The 18,153-nt window shown below is 38.3% G+C and overlaps 2 protein-coding genes across 3 annotated transcripts; one reads left to right on the top strand and one right to left on the bottom strand.

The window, feature by feature from the left end:
- Positions 1 to 3,064: 3,064 nt before the first annotated feature.
- Positions 3,065 to 8,419, bottom strand: LOC129235545 (protein bride of sevenless). The gene is made up of 6 exons (XM_054869440.1): positions 8,297 to 8,419; positions 6,148 to 6,248; positions 5,651 to 6,079; positions 5,120 to 5,569; positions 3,576 to 5,038; positions 3,065 to 3,503 (listed from the first exon to the last, which is right to left on the bottom strand). Exons 2-6 carry the CDS (start codon positions 6,194 to 6,196, stop codon positions 3,246 to 3,248), a joined length of 2,649 nt encoding a protein of 882 aa, XP_054725415.1. The 5' UTR covers positions 6,197 to 6,248; positions 8,297 to 8,419; the 3' UTR covers positions 3,065 to 3,245.
- A 1,074-nt stretch (positions 8,420 to 9,493) lies between these two features.
- LOC129235665 (uncharacterized) lies at positions 9,494 to 11,592 on the top strand. Of its 2 annotated transcripts, none has more exons than XM_054869628.1 (3): positions 9,494 to 10,400; positions 10,453 to 10,576; positions 10,633 to 11,592. In XM_054869628.1, exons 1-3 carry the CDS (start codon positions 9,798 to 9,800, stop codon positions 11,211 to 11,213), a joined length of 1,308 nt encoding a protein of 435 aa, XP_054725603.1. In that variant the 5' UTR covers positions 9,494 to 9,797; the 3' UTR covers positions 11,214 to 11,592. The 2 variants fall into 2 exon arrangements, with proteins under 2 accessions (XP_054725603.1, XP_054725602.1); XM_054869627.1 differs by having other exon boundaries at positions 9,495 to 10,400; positions 10,630 to 11,592.
- Positions 11,593 to 18,153: the final 6,561 nt, after the last annotated feature.

The following is an 18,153-nucleotide window of genomic DNA, read 5'->3' as shown; positions in this document are numbered from 1 at the left end:
TCGAGATATAGGTCAAAACGTGGACCCGGGTAACCTTCGGACGTGTATATACAATATGGGTATCAAATGGAAGCTGTTGGTGAATGCTTTAGTTCAGAGTATTTTTCATGCCGCTCCGTAACTAGGGTCTCGAGATAGAAACCAAAACGTGGAGCCTAGAATGTGTTTGTACAATATGGATATCAAATTGAAGCTGTTGGTGAATGCCTTAGTACAGAGTATTTTTCATGCCGCTACGTGACTGGGGTCTCGAGATATAGGTCAAAACGTGGACCCGGGTAACCTTTGGTTGTGTATGTACAATATGGGTATCAAATGAAAGCTGTTGATAAGTGATTTAATACGGGGTAATTTTCATACCTATTGATGACTAGGGTCTCGAAATATATGCCAAAACGTGGACCCGCCGTGTCTTTGCACCGAATTAAACCAAACTTATGCACATTGTTAAGTAAGTATTGAAAATGGGTTTCGTAAAGTTTGGTTGTAATTCGGAGCAGTGGCAACGGGTACAGCGTTCTTTTGAGCCAGCCATAATGTCGTTTACTTTTTTAACGCTTGGGGCGGAACTGGACTGTCAAATTGACAGTATGAGTTACAATGTGTTAATATTTCTTTCTGATTTGGATGCCATAAGGAAAAAACGTAAGTGCAACATGTAAAAATTGTTTGTGAATTTTTTTGGAGTGGATTTTGGAACAGTGAATAATTTCTTACGAAATTTGAGAATTTAATGTGAAATCCGAATGAAATTATGTGTTCGTGGAAAAAACAATTTTTTTCGTTTTTTTTTTTTTTTGAAAAATATAAATGGATAATGGTTAAAAAAGCTCCAATGTTTAATAAAACATATAAATTGAAACGAAAAATTCATGGATGATCAGGAAAAAAGACGATTGTTTATTCATATGCGTTGATTTGAAATTTAAAAACAATCTTCTTTTTTCCTGATTTTCAATTTATATTTTATATTTACTCAAAAACAAATAGAAAAACAAAAAATATTGCTTATGCCAAAGCGCTTGAATAAAGAATAAAGAAATAAATAATATGAAAACCATATATTTTCTGTTCTAAACCATATCTATTTTTTTTTAGTGTGCCCAGCGAAGGGGGCTGGGTTTGCTAGTTGACTATAAATTTGTGGCATCTCTATGCAACTCTGTGAAGTCTGGTTAATGAGATAAGTAAACCTGTTCAATCAGAAATGAAACGTCGTGAAAGCGAAAGAACAAAAAACAGAAATGAAATGAAATTCAAATACACAAAACAAAAACAAAACAACGAAATTTTCAATGAATATATTAATATTTTTTAATAATCAATTCGTTTGTAAATTGGTACTCATTATGAAAAAAAACCCAAAAGGAAAAGACTGGAATAGTTTGAGGGGTTAAAGTTGCTGCTCTCGACTTATGGGAAGAGGAACATATAATAATAAAAGAGACGTTATTGATTATACTAATGCTTATTTAAATTCATTTTCCAGCCTCCACAACGACTTTCGGTTTGCATTTAGTTCTAATGTTGCAGGAAGAAATAGCTGCTGCTTCCTTAAACTTTGAATAAATAAGAAGTTTTTTTTCGAACGAAGCCAAACTGCAATCAAAACTCAAAAATTCAATAAGTCTAAGTCAATAATGTGAGAAACATCTTTCCATCGTTTATCTAAGTATTATGAACAAATACAATTGTTTGTCAATTTCGACAAAATCAAAACACTTTCTGCCGTCAAATAATGGGTGTGTAAGCTAAATTAAACAGGGTGTGCAGTGCCAGAATTAGGTTTTAAATTTAAAGCCTCTCTAACTGCTGAACATGTAAATGGAGAAGGTACCACATGAGCTTCGTTTTTCCGTCGGGTTATTTAGTCACGATGTCACAGTGGACGGGTCAACAACTAGAACAAATGGAAATATTGAACTCGTCACTACAAGTTTGCACGAGTTAGTCCGTGCGCAAGAGAGCAACTGCCCTGACGCTTCCAAAAAATATTGTGGATGAGATATTAAACCCACAAAGTACCGGTTTGGTGTGCATGTCAAGCAATGGAATAATTGGACCATCTTTTTTTAAACAACGGGGGCAAGCAATTTCTGTGGACGGTGTCTCTTATCGCTGCTTGATCAACGATAGTTTTCTGCCAATAATGAAAACAAAATCCTTTCTTCAGTATATACAAATGGATTCAGCAAGTTGGCGCTACGCCTCACTCAGCCAGAGAAACCATGGTAATGCTCCGTGGTTTCTTCCCTAGCAAGCAGATGAGACATATCGGTGGCATATCCTAGTCGCCTAGATCACTCGATCTTACCTCTATGGACTTTTTTCTGTGGGGTAGCTCAAAAGTAAAGTCTTGAAACAAACCCAGCGGCCATCGCACTACTTAAGCAATATTGTTCGCGAGGTTAGTGGTTTTTGTATATTTTAATTTATGTCGTGTAGTGTATTGGTTAGCATCATCTACTAGTTGTAATTGTTTTAACCTATTTTGTTTATTTAGACAGTGAGGTTGGGTTTTAAATGCCTTCGCACCAGATAGCAACCGTCGTGATTATTCCACTAGAAACACCTTTCCTCTTCTCTTGGATTTTTTTCTCAACCCCGGGCCTGCTTCCGCATTGTATCGAAGTAGAGGTCCAAGACGGCGTCCTAAGAAGAACACATTCACTTACTCACCCTGCGTTCAGATTGTAATTGTTTTACCCTATGCTATATAACATATGCAAAAACTTAGGTTGAAAGGCTCGCAAAGGAAGAACAAAAAGTAAATAATTAGGTGATTACTTGCGTACATTAGAAGTACTTACATAATTGGTCGCAAATGTATAAATATCCATAAATACATAGCACATGGAGTTTGCGGAAATCTTGTGGCACAGCTTCTCATTGCCGTCATTCGCGTAATCCTAGACACAGGCTCAACTGAGTAAACTTCAGCACCTAGAAGATGAAATAATTGCGCCATCCGAACTCCTCAAAATTTATGATTTTACTTCAGTGGTTTGCCTACGTGCTTATGTAGGTAGATCAATTCAATATCCCACGGTTAAAATAATAATAATTTTTTGTATGTTTAGGCATAGTTTATTTAATACAATATACTAAAGTATAAGGTATGTTTGGTTTTAATGTAATAAAAATAACAGTCTTCGAAAGACAATGACTAGATACAAAGATGATGGAGAGTTAAAAATACTTTCTATGTAATATAAAAACTCTTTCTTCCACATTTTTCGTTCCGTTTAGAATCGAGTTATCTTACTACTCTCTGGGGAGTCAGGCAAGGAAGAGCACTCTGAACGTGTGGGACTTCCCCGTTGTGGGCGCGGAGGAGGTCGTTGTGGGTTTATATTAGCATTGGCCTGGCGCAGGTTGGCAAAAAATTGTTGACGTCGTGGTCCACCACCACGTAATGGAAGTGTTGGAATTTCACTGGGCGATTGAGCCATTTCGGCCTGCGAACAACTACGCATAGCTGGATTAACACACTCGTAAACGCTCTAGTGTAAGTAAATAGCATAATCAGCGCTCAAAATTAAAAAAAAAAAATCTCTTTAGCTATCACTATTTACCTGTTCGGAAGAGTACTGATTATTCTGCGCGAAGGCCAACGAAGTAAGCGAGGGCAAAGCTTGAGCAATATCCGAACGCTCAATACCGCGCACTATAAGGAACGTGCGTGGGATAAGCACTCCTACCAATATAGCCCAACCGGTAGCCTGGAGCCCCAAAGGTATAGCTGCATCACGCATCTCATCGCCGAAGAATGACATTCCAATCCAAACGATCCAAATAACAAAAGTCAGCACTGCACCAATAACAATGAGAATTCCTTCGCGATAATTCCGTTGTGAGCGATAAATGAAAGGAACCAGACCGACAATACCCACGAGCAAGATGAAGTCGTACGCCACCAAAACCCACAACCAATGTCCATAGTACATATTCTCACATGATATGCTCTCTGTGGCCACTTGCATGATCACCAACAACTGAATAGACATACCTAACTGCACGAAAATACTGAAAATGCATATTACCGCCTGAATATAGCCGTTGACATGGGATAAAAATCCACCCTCTGAACCGATAGAGGCGAGCATAACGGCCCGGCAAAGCATAAGCGAGAATGAAAAGCAATAGACGAGCGTCATAACGAAAACGCGCACAGCGCAGAGGGTGTTGAGTGTGGCGGCATCTTCGAAAGTCACATGCGAGTTACGATGCTCACCAATGTACTCCAAAGAGAAGGGCACGAACGAAATGAATAACAAAATTAAAGAAAGTAGCAGTAGGATTGAAGTAACGGGATTGCCTTCAAACACATCGCCCAAGGAGATGCGCACGACAATAAACACCAATATGGCCAATGTAATTATTAGACCAAGAATTGCAGCAGTCATTCCCGTGGCTACCCATGCATCTGGTCTAATGCGCCAAAACATCACTGATTCGCCATCAAACAGAAATGGATATCGGGCATTCTCCCCCGCACTATACTGGCAATTGAAAACCTGGCCAAATTTCGGTTTCAGCTCTAGGCTAGTGCTATTGGCACGATTGTAGTGATAGAAAGTAGTTATGTTCGTAACGAAGTTTTGCGACGCAATCTCCCGAAGTTCTATATGATCCTCGCCAGATGAAATGGTCGTGGTTCCATGGCCGTTTTCGTTGAATTTTTGATACATTTGAAAGTTCATTAGAGAAGCAAAGCGATGCATATGCAATAACTCTAGAATCTTTGAGGGTTCGTAATACTGACGATACTCAGGCGTTTGCCAGTCGGCGATGAATGTGAGAAAATTGAAACATGACTCTAATATGAAAATGTTTTGCTCCCGCTTGCAGTTACGAGCTAATGAGCCTTTAAGCCAACGCACCAACTCCAGCATAGGTCGAGCAAAAGCAAAAACACGTGATGGTTGGACCGATTTGCCCGTCAGTGCCTCCTCTACTGTAGACAAAGTGGAATTTCCATCAATTGCGTCAGCATGTATTTCGCGTTCCATAAGTACATAGGACTTATCCGGGAGATCTTAAATTAAAGAAAATTCCAGAAAATTTGTATTCGCGTTGTGTAGAAGAAAGAACGTAGATTTTACTATGTGCAATTTACCTGATATAAATGTACGATCAGCGCGATCGGTGGGAACTGCGAAAATTGTGCCATTTTCTTCAAAATGATTAGCCATCTTATTTCCGAAGAGGATGTAGATATTCTTTTCGCTCTTAAAATGCATAAGACACATTTGTTCATGCCGTACAGCCTCCATGAACTCATTATAAGTTTCCAGGTTTTCAGTGAGAATTTCCACTGATGCTATATTTTCCCCCCAAGGCATTTGATGTAGCAGATGCGCCACCTTCGGAAACAGATATACATGCGGCGAAAGCATTGGCCAAATATTGTACTCCAAATCTTTGATGATCTGTTCGGAGCTCTTGTAGACATCGTAGTCGACAAAAATTCCAATTGCGTGGGTTATGCACTGCTGCAGATATTGCACCTCTTGCATAAGTAAATTCTCAGCTACAACCTCATCTTCGACTAGAATGGCACGGACTCCTGAAAAAGTTCAAATCAGACATCTACCACCACAAATACCACACATATCACATTTTCGCGCTTGTGGCGAGCTTGACTTACCAATTTCAAAATCTGCATCCAACAGATTGACTCCGTTTATACGATTTACAACAAAAAGGGCAGAGGCAACGTCCGATGTCAGTATGCTGAGCATCGCGTCGCCTTCAATCACGTGTACAAAATCCCTTTCGTGGCGCACACTCTGCGCCTGATCCTTGTCAGAAGACACTATTTTTAGTCCGTGTATGCAAATTTCCGGAATTATAGGAGTCGATGAGCTGTTCTCATTCGTCTCTGTGGTGGTTGAAGTCGGCAGTGGGGTAGTGCTCGTTGCTGTTGCTACTACCCTTGTTGAGGTGCCATTGTACATAGTCCTAGGTGTTGGTTTCGTTATTTTCAATAGACCAGACTTCAGCGTAGAACCTTGCGCGCAAACGCCAATTGGATGAAGAGAAAATATGGAGGCCAGCAGCAGGGGGTACACCCAAACTGAAAATATGTGAACAGACAACCGAAAGAAATCGATTTCCTTGTAAAGCATGAATTTGATCACTTACCAACTTTTCGTTCCAACATAATTTTTTTATCCCGGAACTTCCAGCTCATTTGTAATGTTTCTTTGTTGAAAATTTAGTCAAGGTTTCATTCAAGAAAGGCACTACGGACGTAAAGAACAGCATTTAATAACTTTTCATATTGGTAGCAACTAGTGCGACATAGATCTGGGACACAACTAACTAAATTATGCAAATTGTGCTGGTTATTCTGTAATTTTTGTTTTCCCATTTGGACCTTTCCTACTTTGCGTATTTTCTTTCTATTAGTGCGGAACCTTTCTCCCTACAAAGCATGCATTTTTTTTTGTTTTAAATAACGTTTGTAAACATACATACGTAGGTAGGTTATTTTTATTTCCTAGTTTACTGCATATCTATGTATGAAAGCGGGTGTATGCGTGGTTTTTTGCAGATTTACTGTTCACTGTAATCGCATTAGAAGTGCAGCAATTGGAAGTGCAAAGCCAAATGCACACAAATAAAACTGTACATACTTACATACATACATACGCGTGAAATACACAGAGCGTTCGAATTTAGTTAAAGATATTTGCCTTCAACTTAAAAATAACGAAAAAACTTTACTTTATAAAATTTGTATATGTACGCCCAAGTCTATTTTTACGGGGTAGATATGTTCCTTAGAAAAGCCTGACATGCGACATGTGGTAATTTTTGGGGATATGTTCCACGTCGTGTAAAATGAAAAACTCTAGGAGTTTCCCATTATTTATTTATTTATTTTATTTTACAAGTATTTATAATTCAAATATGTCCAGCCCATCGGGCGGGTTTTATTCAAATTACGACGGCCTCTGTTTGGTTTTTCGTTGCAACAAAGTCTGTTTTAGTGGCTGCTTGTGTTTCCTCGTCGTTTATACAAGGTGACGCAAAATTAATTACCCTTAACGAGTATAAATGAAATGTTAATTCCCGACTGACTTTTTCCCCAAAGCTTTGTAATTTTCCTTTCCCTCGCGGCACCACTGATGTGCATGTGAATATATTCTAAAACAATAACAATACTGATAATAACAATTTTTGTTATAAGTGGAAGAAATCGTGCCTACTCGTGTTCATTTTGCTCTCCAAACAGGCTTCCGATCACAAACAATCTCTTTGTATATATTTTAGGAGTGGATTTAGTCACTTTTTGAAATGGCTTTTCAGTGTCTATAGTATTGGAATAACTACTTGTGGATCAAGTACGTAACGAGTTACATGCAGATCTATACATAAATGGGCTCACTCACATAGCGGCAGATGCTTTCACCTGCTTAATAAAGCATACAATTATTGGTAGCATTTAGGATTGGCGTTTGCATTTTACTGCCCTAGTATGACAATGCTTGTATTTTTAATCAAACAAAGACTAGACCATCAGACTTCTTAAATCAGCTCAAATCTACCCTCGTCTTTTTAATAGTAATAAATATTTTGCGCGGATGTAATTAATGCAGTTTGGGACAAAACTAACTTTTAACTAAAAGGCGGAAATAAGAGTTGTAGGTGGCTTTCAGTAAATGCTTGTACTTCAAGTAAATCATATTTTTCTATGCTGCTGTTAATACACTTGCATATGTATGTATGTGTGTACATATTTACAATTCGTAGTCGCAAGTAGCTGATAATTTTTTGCTCCAACGGACATGGTTTGTCCATGCATTTAATGAATTTCACCTGCATGTACATGCATGTGTATGTACGTGTGTATGTGCGTATGTAGGTGTGTGTATACTTGGACTTAGATATACATTTTTTTCAATTGTATGTCGTAAATAAGACTGCAACAGGAACTTTTCCACTCTGTTTTATTTTTCAGAATTCTTTTTTGCACTTTTTCACATTTGCCTCATTTTGTAGGCCACTTGTCTCTGGTTACATTTAAAAATCAATAGATTGCATTCATTTCAGTAATATGTGGTTACTGTTTGTAATGTTGGTAGCCCTTGAGTCACAATCCAGTTAGAGAGGGGGTCAGTAGTATTTAAATGCAATAATGACAATTCTGAATTTATCAATTTTAAATCTGATGTGCGTTGAAGTTACTTTTTTATTATGTGAATACATGCACGCACATATGTATATGTACATATTTACAAATTAGCACATAACTACAGCCCTGTGTACATCTGCACCAAGTAGTTACCTTCACTGTTTTTCAACCGAACTGGACCTCCAGGTGCTATGAAGTACTATTTCAGCGGGAGTAAAAATTTAACTGTTGTTCGACATGCTTCCATTATCACTCTGCGCTGTATTTACCAACTAATTTGTACTTTTTGAGTGAGTCGGACTTAACGCTTCAACGAATTCAAGCTCAATTAAAAAGAGTGGGCACAGGTTACAGCGCATGCTCCCTTACCCTTTGTAAGGTCGTTTGTTGAAAAACAAAATTCGAAACAAAACACACAGAAAAAATGTGGAAATAACAATTACTAAGTGCGCACAACTAGAATGTGGCTAGAAGGGTTAACCGGCCTCGAAAGCGATGGTCAATATTAACTTATGTTACTTCATCGAATTCACCACGCGAACTGATATGGCTTGTCGCTTAAATAGGTGGCAGTCTCTTCGTGGCCAAACACAACAGTTTTCAATGGTGACTGGGTAGTTTTAAGCGGGCCGTATGCACCTGTTTCAGTTTCTAGCGTTAAGTGCTCAGTACTTTCGTTGCGTGGGTAACAATGTTTGATTTGGTTAAGTGTTGCCATGGGTATGAACGCACACATATGCATGTAGTATCCCGGCATACGAGTATACTCGTTTTATACAGTACTTACTATGTCACATTGTCTGTGCTTCCGTTAGGCGGCCTGGAAAAAGGAGGAGTATAAGCTTCAAAGGTGTGCATCTCCAAATACAATGCATTTTACAATTTCTGGGAAAAACAGTATCGACTCTCTCGTACGGAGAGGGATGCACCCTAATTTAAACCCTTTTTGGGTGATTGGCCGAGCTCCTGCTCCTATTTGTGACGTGCGTCTTGATTTTGTTCCACAAATGGAGAGGCCTGCAATTTTATGTCGCCGCCAAACAGCGGATGTTTTTTATGAGCAGCTTTTCCATGACAGAAATACATTCGGAGGTTTGCCATTGCCTGCCGACTGCCGACCGCTACTAGAAAAAACCTTTCCTTTCACTTGGTGTTTCAAGCAGACAGTAGGTTTCAAACCCGAGCCCTCACTCACAAAGGCATTCTGCTATGCTAGCCCCCACTATAACAATTAAAGAAACTGAATCTCAAACATACCACATATTTGAACAGTTCCAAGTGAAATTCCCCATTATATGCATTGATCTCAGCCGGCGCTGTGAGCCATGTCTGTATATATAACTCTTCTGGCATGTACTATATATACTTTGAGTTCTCCACTTCAGTGTATTTAATTTTTCGGGCACAATTCAAAGAAACGCAAACTGATATTTTCGTCAAAAGTTAAAAAAACTTTCATTTAGAAAAGCCTCAAATACTAATTTTGTTATCGCCTACACTCGTCCCTTCCCTAGCTATCAAGTAATCAGGATAGCAACAAAATCGTCTTAGTAACGTGCTTTCTGCGCAGTGTCACCTCAGCTAAAGGATTCAAAACAACAAAAACCATCACTTAATCCTCAACCACTAGAAGCATACAGATTATCCGAACAAAATGGTACGGCAACGATCACGAAAGTCTGTCGAAGAGCTGTACACTTCGAAATTTGAAGCGAACACGATTAAATCCCAAGTGAGCAACAATATGGCGAAGAATTCGCGTGACCGCGGGGAATACGGAAATTATATTATCACGAATACGCCTTACAATGCCAACTGTCAATTGACATCTGGCAACGCAGCAGTTCTTAATGGCAACAATGCCACAATTGGAGCCAGCTGCTTGGCGACAAGTCGTCGCAAGAGTGCACGTCCGGCCAGTAGTAATATGAAATCAGATAAGTGTTTCGGCAAGGAGGAGAAAGTAATGAAGTCGGACGATGCCAAGAAAGATCACAGCAGCAGTGTTAAAGCTAAAACCGCACGACCAGAAAAAAATAGTTATGTTCCGTCACCGGCAGTTTACAATGTGCCCAACCTGTACGACAATAAGAATTACGTAAACTTTGCAGATAGTAACCGCCAAAAAGATGTACGCATTCAAGAGCATTCTAATCATCACCACCATCATCACGCCAACAATCACGACGACGATAAGGACGATGACACTGAAGAGTTTTTTGAACTCATACGTCAAACAGTTGAAAATGCCATTGGAGTAAGCGCTCGCAGTATTATCAGAATGCCACTTTCTAATTTTTTATCCTTAGAAATCCATCTCAGATCTACTAAATCGTAATTTTCGCGAGCTGTCGGCAAAAGTAGATCGTTTTTCTGCGGAACTGAAGTCTACAAACTCATTACTTAAGAAACTACAAAGTGAAATAAATAACAGTAAGCAAGATTTAGCAGATTATTTCTTTATTTTTATTATGTCTCTACTCTAGAAGTTGTTCATTATGGTGAGGAGAACTCGCGCCATTTTAGATATCTGTGCATGAAGTCGGAGTATGACAAAATGTTCTACCAACACCATACTATGCTTGCGTCCTCGTCGGGCACCCAACCAAGTGCTGCACCAACTCCATCGGAAGTGCAACCTGAGAAACGAGGTGGCGGGTCAAAACAAAGCACATCAACCAACGAAGGTGAAAAAGCGCAAAATGCTTGTTCCTGTCGGAACCCCATTCAGACGCCACCCTCAGCAGCAGAGGAGCGCAGCATGAGCCAAAAGTCGTCTGAGATGGGAATGCGTGAAGTATTGGAACACATTCAACGCTTTTGTACTCAAATTCAAATGAATGAACTTAAATGCGACGATCAGCCCTTGCCCAAAAGTAACATTTTTCGCTTAGAAGATGCCATGAAAATGAGCAAGCCCGCCTTCGAAGAAGACGATGATGAGTTTCAAATAAGCTCCGATGGCATGACGCCACGTAGCGATGAACACTTGCACCACAGCAAGTATGGCGGTACAACAATGCGTAGTTGCAACACAACGCGTGGGGGCAATGGAGGTGGGGACGCCTAAAGGCGATCGCCCGTAGGCGAGTGTATAGCTGTATCTGTTGTGCCTGTGTCCAAATATGCATGATGTGAAAAACAAAACATACTGGAGAATCAAACAAGAAGAAGAAGGAAATGATCTAAAAATAAATTCAGTACAAGAAATTTTATGTGAATATGGAATACTGTGGGAGATGTGCCCACAGGAAATCTTTAAATTTTATTCAGTTATAAGTATTCTAAGCCTAGATCTAAATTGTGCTCGTTCTCAGTTCTTTACTTTTTAAAGAATTTAAAATTTTTTCGCATATATGAATGTATTTTATATTTACTTTCTTGGTTCCATGCTATTATGGAATAAACTGTAATTGAATTTTTTCATTTCTACTAAAACCTTAACAAAAGTTTTGTATCTGTTGACAAACTGGGCAAATGGTGGGCATAAGAAATATGGTACAGAAAATCTACATCGATATATGCAGTGAGCCAAAAAGAAACTGGGACACTAATATTCAAAAAATTCAAATTTATATAAACAAAGAAATTATTCACAAAATTTGAAGACATCATATGCATAATTGCTATAATAAATATTAACGGTAACTCCGTTTATTTAAGTAAAACTGCAATAGCATAATTTTCAAATTCAATCAGAAAGTGGGACACCCTAATATTCTGACCGAACACTGTCAACAACGACACGATGTGGGGAACTAGAACACGCGAGGGTCGATGCAGCGCAAACTAGCAGATGCCAACTTCATATGGGACGGCGCAAAAACAACAGCCCAGAACCATGTGTATGGGCAGAGTCTTGTCGAAGCAATATGCTCCCGAGCGGAGTAAAAAGGGTATCAAGGATTAATGTGAGTAAAATACTGAACTATGTTAAAGAAGAATACGTTAGCAATCCAATACACCGTTTTGGGTATTTGGCCGAGCTCCTCCTCCTATTTGTGATGTGCGTCTTGATGTTGTTCTACAAATTGAGGGACCTACTATGACCGCTATTAGAAAAATGTTTTTCTTAATTTTGGTGTTTTACCGTGATTCGAACCTACGTTCTCTCTGCGAATTCCGAATGGTAGCCACGCACCAACCCATTCGGCTACGGCGGCCGAATATGGAAGTAAAATTGAGTCAAGCTTTGGTGAGACTCCATTATACTGAATTTCGAAATATACAGAGTTGAGAAATGAAAATCTAAGCACTTCATATTTTATTTCAATTTAAAGAAACAATGTGAGTGGTAAGTTCCACCTTATCCATCTAAGTAGATTCGTTCAGTGTTCAATATGATCCAGAAGAAGGCGGCAATTATTATCCAGCACATTTTTGTCCGTTATTTTGTCCATTCAAAAATATTTCTAGTCTGGTAACTGAGCTTTACAGTGAGAAAATAACAATTGCCGGCCGGTCACTGATTTCATGCCGGTTTATATGTTTTCTCTTTGCGACGTTACTTTAACATCAGCAAACCGCCTTGAACAGAGAAGATGCTTTCATTACATTTGCAGACATGCATAAGTAAGTACCAGAGGCGTTCAACGAAAGCTTTCTGCTCTGCACAGAAAGTGGATATGATGCTGCAACGGCATGTTGAGAGATTTGTTGCCATTTAAGTTTTGAATTAACTCATGTCACCGTTAATAAATTAAAAGGGAAAATATTTAGCCCAATAAATTTTCAATCAAATGGACAGGACGCATACGTAAATGTGCTTAAGTAAAGCTGTATACGGTCTGGCAAGTAATTTTAATAAAGGTTATTCATTGTACGTATCTACTTAATAGCTGTGTAGCTTCGAATGCCGTAAATACATATGTATGCCATCGACAAATACGTAAAATCAGCAGAGGTTATGATTTTAAAGATAGCGCTTATCAATAAATTTGTTTCGCGCCAAAAGCATTGATATTCTCTCTTGTCATAATGAGCGCCGGAGATTGAATTTTGTTGCTGCTGTGAGAAATTCTCTCTTTGAAAGGACAGCAACATGTTTGGAAGCATCAAAACCTAATACATATGTTGAGCTGTTGCCGCAGTGGCACCAGCATCAAAAGCGATGCAATGATTTGTTAGTCTGCCGTCGTCATTCGAATAAGTAACTCGCTCGATTTGTCCGTTCAGTTAAACAACTACCAGTTAGTGTTTTACTTTTCGTAACGTATAAGCCGCGCATTGAAGCTTAAGATGACATTGTCGACATGAGCCACATATACATAAAAGTATTCGGTGATTCTATCACAAAAACCAAGCGCAACAACTGCAAGTGATAAAAAATTATGAACTCTGCTTAAGGGCAGGCTAACAATTGGCTAACGAAAAGTGAACAGTAAAATTTAAACTCATTGAATGTATTTGTATTGTGATACAAAATTAAATAAACCAATGTAAATAATTGCCTGTTTGCAGCAAAAGCGTTGCAACACGTGCCGTTAGCAGTAATACTTCGAATTGATGCTTGCGTCCTTCACTGTGTCTGTCGACTTTTAAAGTAGCATCAGAATAATGAAAAATTCCGCCTGCTGCAAAACTGTGCTTAAAAGTGTTTCGGGCTCTGTAATGCATTGAGCGCAGTCTGTGTGAATGGTTGTAGCTACTACCTGTTACAAGACATAACAACTACTCACAGCAGATACAACAATACATGGCTCAAAAACTGGGTACACCAGTTTATTTACAAGTAGTGATAAGGAAACGGTGAGAATATTACATAAGTCGGAACTTGTATTTGCGCATTGGCACGCACACACATACAAATATATAGTATGAGAACAAACAGATACGAAAAAAAATGGTAACAAGTTGATGACGTGCTCTTACAGGCCTCCAATATCACAATTGTGCCATATCTTATCCATACATTTACTGTTTTAAGTAGATTCAAATGTAAGTTGGATATCACTTCAATTTACTGTATATCATTTACACATGCAAACAAATATGATCTTTGGATCGTTTTAAATTTTAATCTCTTAATATTTTATTAATGTTCACTCATGCATTTATATATATAAAGTGTTGAAACACATTTGAGCATCTTTTTGTTCTAAATCGCCATATTAGTCATTTGTGTTAACAATTCTAATGCCACAAAAGCGGCGATCGCAAATAAATAGATCAGCAAATTGAGAACAACAATATATCATAGCACGTAAGCTTCGAAGCAGTAATTATCTAAACACATAAGATTTATTTCGCTAGCTCGGGCAAAACCAGCAGATCAAAATAAATAAAAAATCAAACTAAGCAGATATTAGCTTTGCTAGTAAAAATATCTTATTTATTGTGAAACATTTATTTCTTTTTTTTTTACTGTAATGATTAAGAAGTACAAAGTACAAATTACTGATTTCTCTTAATAAAATTATCGGTCGATACAAATTTGAGAGCTTCAAAGAAGACAGAAGATATATTTTTTTTTAGTTTTTTGTTTTTAGTTTGATTATTCAATTAATGTAAATTAATAAAAAATCGAAATGAAAAATACAGTTAGGTGGTTCTCTATATGTCATTTTTAGCGGCTAAGTAAAGTTTAGAGGATTTATTTATTTTCTTTTGCTCCATTTTGTACACAAAATACTCCGAATTCCGATTTGAGCTTCAGCACAAATCCAAAATCGTTAGTGCACAAATTTCAACCACAGTTGACATTTCTGCGGATGTAGAAAAAGTATAAAAGTATTCATTTCCAATACAACTAGACTTGCTAATTCGATTTAAAATAGTTTTTATTCATATTGAGTTTAGCCGTGTTGAATATGAATGGATTGATATGGCGCGTAAGCATAAATAAATATAAATAAAAAATATCCTACTGAATCAGTAAGTCATTACCGTTAAACGACTAATAACATAAAAAGCTTATGGCTCTATTAAATTGGATAAGTGATAAAAGGCTTTGAAATTGGAATGATGGCATTCATGCCATTTTGCAGCACCCTGAAGGTAAACGAAGTGGCGTTCATGTCTGCGATTGTGTTGACTGGTTGAAAGTTGAGGATTATTTAATATTAACCCCATTTTAGAATATAAATAAATCGTCAGGCCTTAACTTAGTGAATATTAGATCGGGACTTGGCCTACACCCATACAAATCCAATTGTTTTGCAGAGTCACTGAAAGTTGGGCATTTGGAACTTAATGTTTTGCATACCATTGTGAATATTTGAACAAATTTGGTTTATTTGTGATAGTTAAATGCTGACACTAAAAACTATTTGTGTAGAATGTCGAACTATACTCTGAGTTTGAGCACCAAAACTTCAACTACAACTTCATTTAGTTAGAAACACACCATATTTACTTACATTGTATAAGTATGTATGTTTTGCGTTCATCAGAAGCTAATAATTGAAATGCGGTAAGTCAACAAATTGTAAAACTTTGGATATTGAGACTTCTTTGGTATGCATTCTTTGCTCCATTAGCTTATGAAAAGTTCTTTGTATTGTATTTCTCTGACGATGTTGGTATTGTAGTTTTAAGAGCAAATAAAAAACTTTAAAATCATCCTGAATATCCGCTCATTAACTGCAAGAGTTGCGTTACCCAAAACACCAAAGTATTGAGAAAAATAGAGTCACAAGTTTTGAATTTAATATACAAGTGAGGAAGTAAGTAATTTTCATCTAATCTACTATATATCGCGGTGAATTTGTTGCACAGCATAGAAAAAGAGATTGTGGCTATTTCCGCGTACTTATCTAAATTTTTGAAGTGAAACTTCTTAGGCGTCGATGGAAGAGCGAGAATGGAGGGTAAAATTTCAAAGCCATGCAACGGTTTGGACATTTTCGTTCCGCGAGAGAGAAAAAAGATATAACGTAGAGGAAAAGTAGAGAGAGAACTATACTTTATATACATCTTAAATACACTTTAGGCTATTTTTCCTGAGCTAATTTCAGTGAGAAATAACACTGCCTATTTTTTGGCGCTTGTTTGTTGGGGCAAACTTGTAGGAAATATATTTTTGGTGCCTACTGCTTGGGGCGTTTTGCTGCCAATTTTTTTGGCGTTGCCGCGGTCCTGGAATCACTGCGTTTGTGCGGGTGATAAACGCTCGGAGTAGTGCGCGTTGTTGCCACGGTTTGTGTCCGGCGTTTACCTACACCAGTCGACCTTTTCTACGTTTTTTGTCTATTTGTATTCTCTGCAAATGTTGTGAATTTATTTAGATATATATTCTTTCTCTCTCTCTCTCATTCTCTCTCGGGTCTCTCTCTCATTCTCTCTCGGGTCTCTCCCTCTTTCTTTGTCTGCCTTGAAAGTTTCAGTTCTGTTATGTGTACTACGCTACACGCACTTTTTTTTGGATTTTGACAATATTGAAGTAAATGATAATTGATTAAAAAATAGTAAAACGAACAATAATGGGAGAAGAGGAATGAAACTTAGCCCCAATACGCTTAATATATTTACTGGCGGCTCAAAAATTTTGGACGTAGTAGGTGCAGAGATCTATTGTGGCGAGCAAGGCTTCAGGCAGCCATTCAAACTGGTTGACTATTGCAATATCTTTTAAGCAGAAGTCTTTGCTGTAGGAAAGGCTGCAGAATTAGCAATCGCAAAGGCATTGAGTAACTCAAAAATAAATATATACGTTGACAGTCAAGCAGCGATAAGGGCAATAAACTCATATGAAATTTCATCTAAAAATGTTCTCAAAAGCGGGGTGATCAGAGAGAGATTGGGCGCAGACAGACTGCACATCTATTGGTACCCGTACATAAGGACATTGCAGGGAATGAACTTGTATACGAGGTTGCCAAGAGCGCTGTTAACATGCCGTTTGAACAAGAAAACGAAAGATTAAAACCCTTAAAGATTATATGCAGTGGTATTGTTGCGGACATGAAAGGACGGATAGACAGAAGGTGGAACAATCTAGCCTCTTGCCTCTATGTAAATAGAATGCAGATAACTACGCCACTTTTTTACTAGCCCTGTCAAGTAAAGCAGAACTATCGTAGGTATACTAACAGGCCACAATTTGCTAGCGGCACACGCATAAAAGATAGGGATCACAAACAATGATAACTGCAGATTTTGCGATGAACTGCAAAAGAAGGAAACTTTAGAAAACCTTCTATATTCGTGCCCTGCATTAACTAGAACACAAATGAAATGCTTAGTCACTCTACAATATGAGAAGTTGGAATGTATCTCGGGGTAAGAACTTCAGAGTTTACGTAGATTTCCAATAAACGTAGACTTATTACAAGATGTCTAATATAGAGAAACTTAAAGTTCTACTTCATCTGGTACCACCTAGGGCCAATAGATCTATGTGATGGCTCTGAGCGCGCCTGCTCAACCTAACCTAACCTATGTAATAAAATGAATGGTATGCGTTTGTCTACTTCTGGACGTGTCCCATTTATGGTATTATCAGTATCTTTGAGTTTCTTTTTATAGCCCCTCGGTTGTATGTAGCAGCATAAAAGAAACGAAGTAGACATGGCGGCGGTGGAGGTGGAGGTGTTGTTTGAATGACATAGCCTAGACCCAGTTAGCACAAAATACACCATTTTGATATATCCTGATTTGACTTCGACCATCGAGAATTCTCCCAGCACTCCATGTCCTAGAGCACTTAGACTTGGGTCTGACGCAGATCGAGAAAGACTGTTGTATGGCCACCCGAATTATATTGCAGGTATCCTTGTTAGTCCATCTGTCAACGGGCCCCCTCTGGAATAGCGAGAAGATCTCCCTTTTGTAGACGCCTTGGAGCCAAACTATTTCTACCACTTCGGATTCCTTATAGGATGCCCCCTGTCTCGCCACTTCATTAGCTTTCTCATTTTCTGCTATGTTCCTATGGCCAGGTAGCCAGATGAGAGTGAAGTCAGGCATGCGCGCTAAAGTATTGTATTAAGTTGTTCTTCGTCTGACTATTTTTGAATTGGAAAGGAAACTCTTTCAAGGCAGAGATATACTCGGCGGTTTGCCATTTTCGA

The sequence above is a fragment of the Anastrepha obliqua genome, chromosome 1 (genome assembly GCF_027943255.1).
Source record: "Anastrepha obliqua isolate idAnaObli1 chromosome 1, idAnaObli1_1.0, whole genome shotgun sequence".
Lineage (NCBI taxonomy): Eukaryota > Metazoa > Arthropoda > Insecta > Diptera > Tephritidae > Anastrepha > Anastrepha obliqua.
This window is presented reverse-complemented; position numbering and strand designations above follow the sequence as displayed.

Excerpts from the sequence above, each read along its gene's own strand:
- LOC129235545 (XM_054869440.1), bottom strand. The coding sequence starts at position 6,196 with ATGAGCTGGAAGTTCCGGGATAAAAAAATTATGTTGGAACGAAAAGTT. Across the intron at positions 5,570-5,650 it reads GGATGCAGATTTTGAAATTG|GAGTCCGTGCCATTCTAGTC; the intron begins GTAAGTCAAGCT and ends GAACTTTTTCAG. Across the intron at positions 3,504-3,575 it reads ATCAGTACTCTTCCGAACAG|AGCGTTTACGAGTGTGTTAA; the intron begins GTAAATAGTGAT and ends TACTTACACTAG.
- LOC129235665 (XM_054869627.1), top strand. The coding sequence starts at position 9,798 with ATGGTACGGCAACGATCACGAAAGTCTGTCGAAGAGCTGTACACTTCG. Across the intron at positions 10,401-10,452 it reads CAGTTGAAAATGCCATTGGA|AAATCCATCTCAGATCTACT; the intron begins GTAAGCGCTCGC and ends TTTTATCCTTAG. Across the intron at positions 10,577-10,629 it reads ACAAAGTGAAATAAATAACA|AAGTTGTTCATTATGGTGAG; the intron begins GTAAGCAAGATT and ends TCTCTACTCTAG.